The 13,995-nt window shown below is 46.6% G+C and overlaps 1 protein-coding gene and 1 pseudogene across 1 annotated transcript; both read left to right on the top strand.

Moving 5' to 3' along the window:
• The first annotated feature begins 1,246 nt into the window (after positions 1-1,246).
• LOC142575063 (uncharacterized) lies at positions 1,247-2,221 on the top strand. The gene has a single exon (XM_075684024.1). The coding sequence runs from the start codon at positions 1,247-1,249 to the stop codon at positions 2,219-2,221; it is 975 nt and encodes a 324-aa protein (XP_075540139.1).
• Positions 2,222-4,654: 2,433 nt separating this feature from the next.
• Positions 4,655-5,614, top strand: LOC142574441 (uncharacterized; annotated as a pseudogene).
• Positions 5,615-13,995: the final 8,381 nt, after the last annotated feature.

Raw genomic sequence — 13,995 nt, forward strand, 5'->3', positions numbered from 1 at the left:
CAACAGAAACGTTCTGTCGCGACCACAAGGGTGTATGAAGTCGCAACAACAGCTTTTAAACGCTACAGCGATTCTGACGTCGCAACAGGAACTCTCTGTCGGGACTACACAGAAATGTGCTACTTTTTGTCCCAGCGACATAAGTTCTGACGCTTCGACAGAAGCGCGTTCCGTCGCGACGCTTTAAAATTGTATGTCAGTTTCGCATTGGTGGTGTACACTGTACTTTTTTCTTGCACGGTATACAATCGTGCTTCTCTGAAGCCGGCAATGATGATAGCGCCGACATCGGTATTAAAGTCGACGTGGCCAATTGTTATAATTGTGCCTTACGACGAGGCACTAGCCACGCCATACTGGCCTTTTCAAAATCATACCATCTGCGGGAATGGCTGCGTATCCGTTTTACTTTATTTGGTAAGTTGTGGCACACAGGCCTGAGGACTTAAATGTGCCGTTACACTGACACATTGGTTAATTTCCCAGAAATATCGCATAAGCTTTTGCGAAGCGAAAAGGAAGTCTTGGGTTGTTCCTCAAAATTGCGCGAGAAGCTGTTTCGATCTGGTCTCATTATTCTGGTACAGCGCTGCGGTAAGAAACCAGTATGCCGTCAGAAAGAACATTCATCCACGAATGTTTATGTAGCTATTTTGCATTGAACACACGAATTATGTGCGCGCTAAAAAGTGTAAAGAACGAGAAAGAACTGTCGAAATTAGCAGTAAAAGCCCCAACAGTCACCGTTGTCTATTTCTGAATTTCTTATTTAATATGGACATCGTACATCAATATTGATGTTCTGGCACACTACGATGTACCTGTCGATGGTAACAACACTTTTTCTCTTCTAGAGATGCGGCAGGGGACGCGGTGGAGTGATAGGGGATCTTGGCTCTTAAGATGCAAATGTAAACATCAGCGCATAGTACTATTGACATGGCCAAAATGTACACTCGAAAGACATGTGAAGAGTAAGAAGAGGCTTGTTCGAACGGTCACGTTTGCGATGAGCTCCGCTGGAAACAGCGCATCGGCCCTTGGCCGAGGATCACACCCACCGTCATCTACCGATTCCGGTAATTATAAAGTCGTTCTTCCTCGTCTACCGACTGGCAACACCGTCCTCAATTCAGTTTTCCTGCATGCTGACCTGGCAGGGCGGCCGTATCGAGCCCCGGACTTTCGCGATGCTCTCCTTTCAGTGCTAAATGCAACTGAAATACTCGGCGCTGGACAATACCAGATGAGCCATTTGTGGTTGGTGACATGTGTTAATAGCATCGCGAAACAGAAACTTGTCGACAAAGGCGAGTTGTTGGTGAAAGGCCTCAAGTGCCTTGTCATTGACCCGGAATGCAAGAATATCAAGATGAAGCTTCTTTGGCTTCCCCCACACCTCGAACAGAGACGGATTGTTGAAGCGCTAGAGCCATATGGCACAGTGCAGTCCATCACGAGAGAAATGTGGCGGTGTGACGGCATGGAGGGCTGGCAAATGACTAACCGAGACGTGGCGTTCAAATTGAAAGATGGCGTTTCTGCCGGTAATCTGCCACATCTGTTGAGCATATATGGCCACCAGTGCCTTATCTTGGTACCTGGCCGACCACCACTTTGCCTCCGGTGCAACAGAGTTGGGCATATCCGGCGACAATGTCGAACACCACGCTGCAGTAACTGTCACCGCTACGGTCACCCTGCAGATGCATGCGTCGGAACCTGCGCTGACAAGCTTCGTGGAAATAGACCAGCTGAGGCTGATACCATCACCGATCATCTCACGGACGTGAGCGAAGTTGTGGATGCAACTGGAGAAACACTCCCTGAGACTCATCGACAAGAACAGATTAAACCGTCATCGGCTGACATAAGCCTCAGCCAGAAGCCTGCGAGCGAGGAGGAGACTAAGGCACCTGACGACGAACCAACTGTGTCTTGGGCAGAATCTCCACCAGTTCAAGATCGCCCACTGTCAGTGGAATCTGGATCGATGTGCGAGGCCGCCAAGAAGCGTCCAGCGCCATCCGACAATCCATCGCCCTCGGCAAAGGAGGCTCGCGTTCCCAAGGTGTCAAAGTTAACAAAACCGCTCCGGGGAACACCTACACCTGCTGATGTCCCTTGTGTTAACGTGCACCAAAAAGTCCATAGTGCATCACCTCATCAAGAAGGGAGTGGTGCACCTCTGGAGCAGCGTTTAGAAGCTGCACCTACATAGGTAATCATGGCGGGCGCTCTTCCATTCCATTTTGGCACTTTAAATGTCCGTGGCTTACGAAGTAAGCGACGGCAAGTACAGCTTCTTCGTTTGTTACGCAATAGAAAATTAGATATTGCTGCTATCCAAGAAACAAAGATTGAATCCGACGAAAACACAGAAGTAGCTCTATCTCCATTCATGTCTGACTATAATGTTTGTGTCAGCCATGCAGTAGGCGTTTCCGCAGGCTGTATTTTATTTGTTAGCAAACATTTACAGTCTGATTTCCTACATTTGTTTACAGATAGGGAAGGGCGCCTAATCTGCTGCGATATTGATATCAGTGGCACGAGCTTTAGATTCGTGTGTGTTTATGCCCCGAACAAGTTACGTGAACGCGAGTGTTTCTTATCTCTAGAAAATCATTTCTGTACTGATCGTGCATTGGTCCTCTTTGGAGACTTTAATTGTGTATGTAACGCGCAAGATCGTACGTCACTGAAGCTGAGACATGATCCAAGTAGTGATGCGTTGCAACGCCTGATATGTGATTATCAGCTTGTGGACATTGGGGAAAATGAAAAGGCGGGATGTCGATATGTGCACTTCCAGGGTACCTCGCATGCAAGGCTTGACCGAATTTACGTTTCACTTAGCGCGCTACCTCTTATTCATGGTTACACTGTGCATCCTATATTCTTTAGTGACCATTGCCTAGTCTCAGCATCTTTTGGCAGCCGTCGGTACCAAAGTCGGCGTATGTGCTGGGAGCTGTGGAAGTTTAATAACCAGTTACTTTCGCGTGAGTGTTTCTTAAATCGTATTACTGAGCCGATAGCTCATGTGTCTTGCCGCAAAGACTTGCCACTCTTTGCTTTGTGGGAATTATTCAAACAGGAAGCTAAAATGATAGCTATCGAAGAATCATCAATATTAGCCTTTGAAAAAAAAAGAATAATTACAAAGCATTGTATGGACTTTTGAGTGAGTTGCATGAGCTTGAATGCATACATCCGGGTCAATATATTGATGATATTCATAAGGTCAAGGCACAGTTACAAACTTTGAACGCAGAGAAATACAGAGGTGCACTAGTGCGGGCGCGAGAGCAGCGTTTCCTGGAGGAACAGCCTTGCAGTAGGGCCCTTGGTGATGAGCGCCGACACGCGCTGTCTAAACAAATACTAGAAATAGAGTATGGTGGAATCATTGTTAACGAGCCCACTCTAATAACTAAAGCATTTTTTGAACATTACCAAAAACTATTCCGAGACCATATGCCATTGGATACAGATGCTGCCAAAAAAATTGTATCGTTGCTGCCCCAGTTAAATCAGGATGAGTACGATTATACAAACGAAAACATTGATATCAATGAGGTAACTTCATGCATCGATTCGTTAGCGAAGGGCAAAACGCCCGGCCCGCATGGCCTTACTGCCGAATTTTATCAGTGTTTTCGTTCCCTCTTATCGCCATTATTACTTCAGGTGTACCGAGAGGCCTTGGAAGTAGGGTACCTAACCACCACAATGTACGAAGGACACACCGTCCTTATAGCCAAAACCGATGATGAACAGAAATTGCAAAAAGTTGACGGATATCGTCCTATCTCCTTATGCAATGTGGATTATAAAATTTTTGCTAAGGTATTAGCTAACCGTTTGCAAGTTGTAGTAAGATCTGTGATCGGTGATCATCAAACATGTGGCATCAGGGGACGGTCCATTCTGATGAACATTCATGTTGCGAGATCGGTGCTAGAGTGTGTAGCTGAGGGGATTGGACAGGTGGCAATGGTACAGCTAGATCTGGCTAAGGCGTTCGATAGGGTGAATCACTCATTCCTGTTTACTTTACTAGAGCATATAAATATCGGATCTCTGCTCCTTAGAGGCGTGAGGATATGTTATGCTAATGGCTCAACGCGGCTTAGTGAATGGCTCTCTCTCCGATCCGATTAGGCTTTTATCATCAGTACGACAAGAATGGCCCTTGTCACCGCTTCTGTTCTGCTTGTATTTAGAGCCACTTTGTATGGGCATTCTTAAAGAACAAAATTTCCAAGGGTTTAAATTACTGACTAATGAGGTTCGGGCTCTTGCGTATGCAGACGACGTGGCCTTTTTCTGTACCGATAAAAAGAGTGTAAACACTGCTCTTGCAATTACAGAAGAATTTTGTGCTGCTTCTGGTGCAAGCGTTAACTTTGAAAACAGTTCAGGTTTTTGGTTTGGATTATGGGCCACAATGCCATCACATTACGCAGTAATTCAATGGAAAGAAGATCTGCGTTATTTAGGTGTGCCTCTCTCAAAATATAGAAATAGCAACGCTCATTGGTCGGGAGAAGTTGGCAAAATTCAACGTAAAGCGAATTCATGGCGAGGGCGGAATTTGTCAGTGTTCTTTCGTGCTGAAGTGTGTAACGTTTTCTTAGGTTCCCGTCTTATGTATGTGCTCCAAGTACTGCACTGCTCAAGACTTCGCCTTCAGGCCCTGCATGGCGTATTTGCAACATTCATTTGGAGTTCGAGATGTGAATGGATGCGGCGCGATAATCTGTTTCTCCCCCTTGAACGTGGTGGTCTAGGATTAGTACACCTCTTCGTCAGGTAAATTGTTTCTCGCCTGTTTTTCTTTCGAGACAGTGACCATCCGTTCTTGCGTGAAATGTTGCAACTGCGTTTAGTTCATTATGTTCCTAACATAGTGGTGTCATCAAATGTCAAAGATGTCCCACAGGCTCCTTGGGGCTTTCTCAGGGAGGTTGTTGACACATTGCTTTTCTTGAAAGTTAGATTCAGCCTGGAGTACGTGTTCACAGCGAGTCGAAAAGCAATTTCTGCGGCACTGGTTGACTCTATTTTCCCAGATCCTTTGTATAGTGCACCTTATTTAAATCGACCTTATCAGGATGTACTTAAACGCGTCCGAAAAATGTGTGTGCCTCCTGGAGTAAAAACTTTTTTCTTTAAATTACATTCGGAAACACTTCCTGTTAAAGCTTGGTTGAATTCGAGGGGTTGCTTTGTGCCGTGGTCCACAAACTGTCGGCTCTGTCCACGTGCCCAAACCATAGATCACTGTTTCATAGACTGTAGGGACGCTGTATTTTTTTGGGACATTCTCCAACGGACACTTAAGAAGGACATTGACATGACTCCATACTCAATTAGGTTTCTGCCGTTTAAGGTTACAGGTGGTCCTCCCTATGACATGTTCATTGTACTTGGTTTATATAGCCTGTGGAGAAGTAGACTCTGTGATCGCCATGCCGAAAGCCCACGAACTACAAAATCCTTATTTCGCGAAAGTGCTGCGTATGTAAGAAGTGTGTACGCCGTGCAGGACCCTCCGCCAGACTGGATGCACTTGCTGGATGCATGTGTGTGTTTGCCTGAGTTTTAAGTGTGTAGTTTTGTCCACTTTGTAATACACCTTCAGTTTTCTTTTCCATGTAATAAAGAAAAAAAAACGTGAAGAGTGGTGCAGTGGTAAGATGCCGGGCTCGGAATCGTGAGGTCGCAAGTTCGAGTCCTGAATCCGGACTTCCTTTTTATTTTTTTTTACTTTTTATTTTTTATTCTACTAACAAATTTACATAGCCTTAAGGAGGTCTCCGTCAATTTTTAATTAAATAATAATGAAGAACTACAGAACTTTCTACTACAGGACGTCACACTACAGACAACAGAACTACAGACAATAGAACTACAGGCAACAGAACTACAGAAACAACGTCCCAAAATTCGACAGACTGAAATTTCCTGTTGTGTTTTTCAACTAGGTTGCTAGCCGCATAAACGTACTCAGCTTCTGCACGATGGTAAGCATCCCAGCGATCATCCTGTTGTTATGCCGATGCGTCTCGTTGCGTACCGACGCCGGAATCGCTGAACGATCTCATAAATTGGACGCGCTATGTGCTCATAACTAACGTTTCAGGTGAGTTTAGAAAAAGCGAAAGCTCATTTCAATGGTTACTGGCGGTCAACGTGAGTCAGAGCGCAGCCATCACGAGAATTCACGCGGAAGCAGGAGCCATGCGTGCCGCCATGTTCGACTACATTATTTCTCAGCGTACGTAAACATTCGAACGTTAAACTCGCTAAATAACGTACGCTATCATAGCGCACGTAAACTCCAGAAAACCTGCAGAAAACTAATAAATGACTTTCAGAGTATGCGCAGTGATGACAACGCTATTTACGTACGTAATGCGTTTACTCTTGCTTGCAAACGCTAAACTAAAACTGTCTGTATCCGGCCGCAACTTGTTCCACGAGAATACGGACCAGGTGACTACGAACCCTTTCCTGGTCACTGAATCAGTCTAAACAAAGAAGGTTCAACTAAAGAAGTGACTGTTGCAATAGATGGTGACAACTTAGCGCATCTCGAGTTATTCGCGCGTGCACCGAATCAATGATAAAACTGGCCTTCAAACCACAGGATATGCCGATAACTACCGCCATCCAAAAGGAGAGAGGCCCCGCGAATGGCTGTCAGGCCTCAAGAATGAATTGGCATCGCTTTAGGAATGTGTGGGAGGAGTGGTGGCGAGGGTAGGGGGTGGAGGTATGCCACTTAGTTATGTTTTGGGGGGAGGGGCGCAACCCCCCCCCCTGGGTACGTGCCTGCCAAAGGATATGAACTGCTGGTAGTCGTTCCTCCTCATCTTCGAGCAACTGTACTCACGCAACTCCATGATGTCTCCACCACTGACCACCTGGGTGTTTCTGGGACCTACTACCGTGTGCGGCGATGATTTTTCTGGCCTGGACTCTACGGTCCACGTCGTAAGAAGCCTGCTTTGCTACGCTCTCCAGGCCGACCTCTCCTCCTTTCTCTTCATTAAGATCTACTCCTCCTCCTTCCAGCTGGAACCCTCCAGCCAATTGATATACCCACCGAACCATTTTAGCGTCTTGGTCTCGACCTGTTGGGCCCTTTCCTTACCTCCAGAGCTGGAAATAAGTACATCGCCGTTGCAACGGATTACTCAACCCGCTATGCCGTCACACGAGCCCTCCAGAACAGTTGTGCTACCGACGTCACAGACTTCCTGCTCCAAGACGCCATCTTACACCACGGAGCTCCTCGCCAGCTTCTCACAGACAGGATCCGCAACTTTTTATTTCGGGTTATTGAAGATCTACTTCGCTCTTGTGCCACGAAACAGAACTTCACGACAGCTTACCACCTTCAAACGAACGGCCTCACTGAACGCCTGAACCGAACATTTGCAGGTATGCTCTCGATGTGTGTCTCCTCAGATCATCGTGACAGGGACGCCGCTCTTCTATTTGTGATGTTCGCGTACAACTCCTCACGTCACGACACCGCTCTCTGCTGCCCCTTCTATCTCCGCTATGGCCGTGACCCTGCATTGCCTTTCGACACGCTCCTGGCAGCGGCTGTCGACTCCCCATCTGAATACGCTGGCGACGCTGCACTTTAAGATTGCTCACGCTTTGCCAGCATGAGTGTCGACGATTTTTCGCACGCCTATTCTAAGCGTGGCCTGCTCTCACAGTGACAAATGACGGTTCCTAAGCATGACTCCCGGGATGCGTAACGCTTGCGAAGTGTGAGTGAAGGCTATATTTTGCACGCTCGTTTTAGGCGTGGTGCACGTTCACGCTTTCCATCCGTGACAGCCGACCTTCCGCACGCTTAGTGAAAATGAAAGATAGGATTGTTACTTAATTGATTTTGTATTCTCCTCCTCTGTAAGGTACCTTTCCGACCATCAGAAATCATTTCAAAAGAAAGCTGAAAGAAGATAATATGTGGTGTTCAGCATTCATGGGCGTGGCGGCTGCTTGAGGAGTATAGTGACGCCCGCCATTAGATGCCTCATTAAAAAAATGAGCTTTCAAATTTCATCTTGCACATGTTGCACTGCACTGCAACAGCATAGCATGAGCTTGCTAGCTGTACTCTAAATGCGGAATGTGGTTTATAGGTAGTAAGTATACAATAACAGACAAGCTATCGCTAATTCACTCCCTACTCTCTGCATGTTGTACACGCCAGATTGCTCACCATCACCTTTCTGAGTCGCAGGCAAGACAGATGTCTCTTTATGACAACCGTCATCGTGATGTCCAGTTCTCTGCCGGCGGTCTGGTCCTACTTCTGACTCTTTCATGGTGTGTGGGCCTATCGGAAAAACTGCTCTCCCGGTACTCTGGCCCTTATGGCGTCGTGCGACAGCTCAGCGGTGTGACTTATGAAAGAGCTCCAGCCGATGCTTCCCCATCGTCCACGTCAACTGATATCGTCCACGTGGGTCCTCTGAAGCCATATCATGGGGTCACCATCTAGAAGGCGTGGGGTCGGTGCCTTGGCCACCGGGGTTATGTCACGGTGTGACGAGAGCGACAAAGACGACGATAACCAACAAGACGAAAGAGACAATGTAGTGGGGCTACCCTAACCTTCGGTCATACTGGTTGTACCGGCCATATCTTCTGCACAGTATAGCACGGTCCAATTTAACCTTATCTATCTGCCCGTTTCAATATATGCAGTGCGTAGTCCTATTTCTTGCTCTTAATGTTTTCGTACGCTAACAGGCTTGAATTCGCGGGCAGGTGCTGGTGCATGCGAAAACGTGATCACAAAACTTTGAAGATTCAGCTCCGTCGTTATGACTAAATTTGAGGCTAGAGCGTGAAAAGTCATCTTAGGAAAGGAACTCTCTGCCTTTTGTGGCTATATACTTACTACGCTTCTTTAGAGCGAACAGGTGTTCGGGTTGTTCGCTGGCGGTCGCCCAGTGGATTTGCGATACGCAGGAAAAGCGTGCGTGCTCTCCCGAAAGCGACTTAGGGGACTCGTTTGTCGGTGAGCGACAGCATGATGAGTCTTCCAGACATGTACGTGCTAATTCGGGTGAACATTAAAGCGTGTGAAGGTTAGAGAGCGGTGGTGGAGCACTCGCAAAGATAACGTGCGATCGCCCACTCGTTCATTGGCTGGTTTAGTCATCCTTTGCTCGTTCGATTAGTCGTTTGCTCGTTCGTGTAGTCGTTTGCTCATTCGTTTAGTGGTTCGAGCACTCGTTCGGTTTACTATTAGTTCGTATTGCCACTATGTCTCTTAGACGCAAATACACTGGTGCGTTTTATTACATAGTGAGAAACACAATAGTTCCTAAATATCAACGACTCCATCATTTCATCAACAGCAGCAGCATCCTGGTTACGCCCACTGCAGGGCAAAGGCCTCTTCCATTCTTCTCCAACAACCCTGGTCATGTACTAATTTTGGCCCTGCAAACTTCTTAATCTCGTCCACCCACCTAACTTTCTGCCGCCCCCTGCTACGCTTCCCTTCCCTTGGAATCCAGTCCATAACCCTTAATGACCATCGGTTGTCCTGCTGTGGTTGTCCTGCTGTGCCCTGCTGGTTGTCCATGGGCAGGACCACAGTGTCCTGCCCATGCCCCCATTGCCTTTTCTTGATTTCAACTAAGATGTCATTAATTCGCGTTTCTTCCCTCACGCAATCTGCTCATTTTTAACCCTTAACGTTACACCCATCATTCTTTTTTTCCATAGCTCGTTGCGTCGTCCTCAATTTAAGTAGAACCTTTTTCGTAAGCCTCCAGGTTTCTACCCCGTAGGTCAGTACTGCTAAGACACAGCTGTTATACAATTTTCTCTTGAGGGATAATGGCAACCTGCTGTTCACGATCTGAGAATGCCTGCCTAACGCACCCTAGCCCATTATTATTCTTCTTATAATTTCCGCCTCATGACGCGGATCCGCCGTCACTACCTGCCCAAGTAGCTGTATTCCCTTACCAATTCCAGTGCCTCGCTACCTATTGTAAATTGCTGTTCTTTTCCGAGACTCTTAAACATTACTTTAGTTTTCTGCAGAATAACTTTTAGACCCACTCTTCTGCTTTGCCTCTCCAGGTCAGTGAGCATGCATTGCAATTAGTCCACTGAGTTACTAAGCAAGGCAATACCATCAGCGAATCGCAAATTACTAAGGTATTCTCCATTAACTCTTATCCCCAATTCTCCCCAATCCAGGTCTCTGAATACCTCCTGTAAACACGTTGTGAATAGCATTGGAGACATCATATCTCCCTGCCTGACGCGTTTCTTTATTGGGATTTTGTTGCTTTCTCGATGGAGGACTATGGTGGCTGTGGAGCCGCTGTGAATATCTTTCAGTATTTTTACATACGGCTCGTCTACACCCTAATTCCGCAATGCCTCCATGACTAATGAGGTTTCGACTGAATCAAACGCTTTCTCGTAATCAATGAAAGCTATATATAAGGGTTGGTTACATTCCGCACATTTCTCTATCACCTGATTGATAGTGTGAATATGGTCTATTGTTGAGTAGCCTTTACGAAATTCTGCCTGGTACTTTGGTTAACAAAAGTCTAAGGTGTTTCTGATTCTATTTGCGATTACCTTAGTAAATACTTTGTAAGCAACGGACAGTAAGCTGATCGGTCTATAATTTTTCAAGTCTTTGGTGTCTCCTTTCTTATGGATTAAGATTACGTTGGCGTTCTTCCAAGATTCCGGTACGCTCGAGGTCATTAGGCATTGCGTATACAGGGTGGCCAGTTTTTCTAGAACAATCTACCCACCATCCTTCAACAAATCTGCTGTTACCTGATCCTACCCAGCCTTTCCCCTTTGCATAGCTCCCAAGGCGTTCTTTACTCATTCTGGCGTTACTTGTGGGATGCCAAATTCCTCTAGACTATTCTCTCTTCCATTATCTTCGTGGGTGCCACTGTTCCTGTATAAATCCCTATAGAACTCCTCAGCCACTTGCACTATCTCATCTACATTAATAGTGATACTGCCGGCTTTGTCTCTTAACGCATACGTCTGATTCTTGCCTATTCCTAGTTTCTTCTTCACTGCTTTTAGGCTTCCTCAGTTCCTGAGAGCATGTTCAATTCTATCCACATTATACTTTCTTATGTCAGCTGTCTTACGCTTGTTGATAAACTTCGAAACTTCCGCCAGTTCTATTCTAGATATTGGGTTAGAGGCTTTCATACATTAGCATTTCTTGATGAGATCTTTCGTCTCCTGCGATAGCTTACTGGCATCCCGTCTAACGGAGTTACCACCGACTTCTATTTCACACTCCTTAATGATGCCCATAAGATTGCCGTTCATATCTTCAACACTAAGGTCCTCTTCCTGAGTTAAGGCCGAATACTTTTTCTGTTTTGTTCTATTTGGAATTCCTCTATTTTCCCTCTTACTGCTAACTCATTGGTCGGCTTCTTATATACCAGTTTCTTCCATTCCCTCCACAAGTCTTGGCTAATTCGAGTTCTTACCATCCTATGGTTACTGCAGCGCACCTTGCTGAGCACGTCCACAGCTTGTATGATGCCAGAGTTAGCGCACAGTATGAAGTCTATTTAATTTCGAGTCTCGCCGTTGGGGCTCCTCCACGTCCACTTTTGTCTATCCGGCTTGCGGAAAAAGGTATTCATTATCCGCATATTATTCTGTTCCGCAAACACTACTATTAAGTCTCCCCTGCTATACCTAGTGCCTACGCCATATTCCCCCACTGCCTTCTCTCCAGCCTGCTGCTTGCCTACCTTGGCATTGAAGTCACCCATCAGTATAGGGTATTTGTTTTCACTCGGCCCATCGCCGATTCCACGTCTTCATAGAAGCTTTCGACTTCCTGGTCATCATGACCGGATGTAGCGGCGTAGACCTGTACAACCTTCATTTTGTACCTCTCTTTAAGTTTCACAACAAGACCTGCCACCCTCTCGTTAGTACTATGGTGTCCCTGTGTGTTACCAGCTATATTCTTAGTAATCACAAATCCGACGCCTAGTTCCCGTCTCTCCGCTACGCCTCGGTAGCACAGGACGGGCCCGCTTTTTAGCACTGTATATGCTTTTTTTAGCCTCCTAAATTCACTGAGCCCTATTATATCCCATTTACTGTCCGATAATTCCTCCAATTACACTGCTAAACTCGCCTCAATAGGTAACGTTCTAGCGTTAAACGTTGCCATGTTCATATTCCAATGGCGGCCTCTCAGGAGCCAGGGATTCTTAGCACCCTCTGCGGCGTCGCAGGTCTGACCGCCACCGTGGTCAGTTGCTTCGCAGCTGCTGGGTACTGAGGGCCGCGGTTTGATTGTTGTGTTCATATAGGAGGTTGTAGCCAAGTACTGCACCAGGGTGGCCGATGCTGCTCTGGTGAGAGAGTGCGTTACCGGCTCTGGTCACCGGGATCAGGCCACACTCCAGGCCTGCTTATTCAATTTCATCAAAACGCGGATTTTTTTTTAATCCAGTGGGAAATTGCGCGGCACCGGGATTCGACCCACGGACCTCTTGCATGCGAGGCGCGTGTTCCACCTCTGCGCCACCGCTGCACCACTCACCGCATTTTCAGCCGCATCATAGCGCAGGAATTCTTTGCGGTTCCATCACTTCACTAAAGCAATACCTAGCAAATCTCGCAAATGTTATTTCGGAGAGAGCGCTACCATCCTCATTACATTCACCTTCGTGCAACTCGGTTCGCGACAAGTACGCCTTTTCGTGAACGGACGAGCTAACGCGCGTGAAATGCCGTTCGTGATGAGTTACTGACCTGAAAAAATAGTTTACGTAAGCTCACTGTGCTCTTCCTTTAGCCCGTATAAAGCGCTGTTACCGCGTTCCGGCTTCGCGAACGAATACTTCGAAACTGATATCATTTTCTAAATACGCAGAGTCCCGACTCGATGATCGGCCGAGCTTGTTTATGTCATCTTTGAGGTACGAGCACCATCGCGAAACTCTGATCCTTTGCGCATACTCATAATATTGGCAAGCACGCAAGTTGGTCGCAACGTTGCTTTTAACATTCCATTTAACCTACAGGACAGTGATCGTGCCCTCTGTCAGCATTGTGCGTCAGACCTGATACGCGTAGGTAATTCACATGGCAGGGACGGCGCTATATATATAGGTTATGTTACTTAGGGATTTCTGAAGGCCAGGATGCCAGCACATGACTGTAAACGTGTTATTTACAGCCACTAGCCAAAACATCTTGCAACACGCGCTTGACAATTGTTGCGTACCTAATTGTAGCGCAGGCAATACATTCCGGGTCATCAGGGTGCGGCGTTAATGCTCGTTTCGATACTTTTTAAAAATAGTTAAAAGAACAGGGGAAGAAAAGCTGTCGTTAGTGAATTTTTGCAACCCTCCGTATTGAAATTCTATGTTGTACACAAATTTCCTCGGAACTAGAAGGCCAGCGGGAACGCTTCAAACGCACCGCTTTGCTAGGTGCATTGACTCTGCGAAACGACGTCTGCTACGCAGACAGCGCCACGGTCGAAGGCGGAGTGCGAAAGAGAGGAGAAACAAGGAAGAGTGAAGACGGAGGAGGAGGTGTCGCTACTACGCGAAGTTTCAGGGGTTTTAGGTAAAGGCAGTCACTGCTTTGTTCTAGGCCGAGGTTACAGCAGTTGCAGTACTCGGTTTTGTCAATATGTTTCAAGAGCGTCAGACACGATTGATTCGGTTGCGCCTTCTGGTGGGTGGTAATGCGCAGCTGTTAACTGCGCTCTGCCTATCTCTTTGTGATGTCTACACCCGAGATGCTTGCGCAGTTTCAGTCATTCATTGCAACTTATCCATTTATCGTCTTCATTGGAAGTTGATCCTTAGTGTTGCAGCTTCATGTTGCTGGCTTACATGTCTTTTTGGAAGAGCGTGCGCTGAAAGAAGCAGGGGATGAGACTTAACATTACACCATATGACC

The sequence above is a fragment of the Dermacentor variabilis genome, chromosome 3, assembly GCF_050947875.1.
Source record: "Dermacentor variabilis isolate Ectoservices chromosome 3, ASM5094787v1, whole genome shotgun sequence".
Classification (NCBI taxonomy): domain Eukaryota; kingdom Metazoa; phylum Arthropoda; class Arachnida; order Ixodida; family Ixodidae; genus Dermacentor; species Dermacentor variabilis.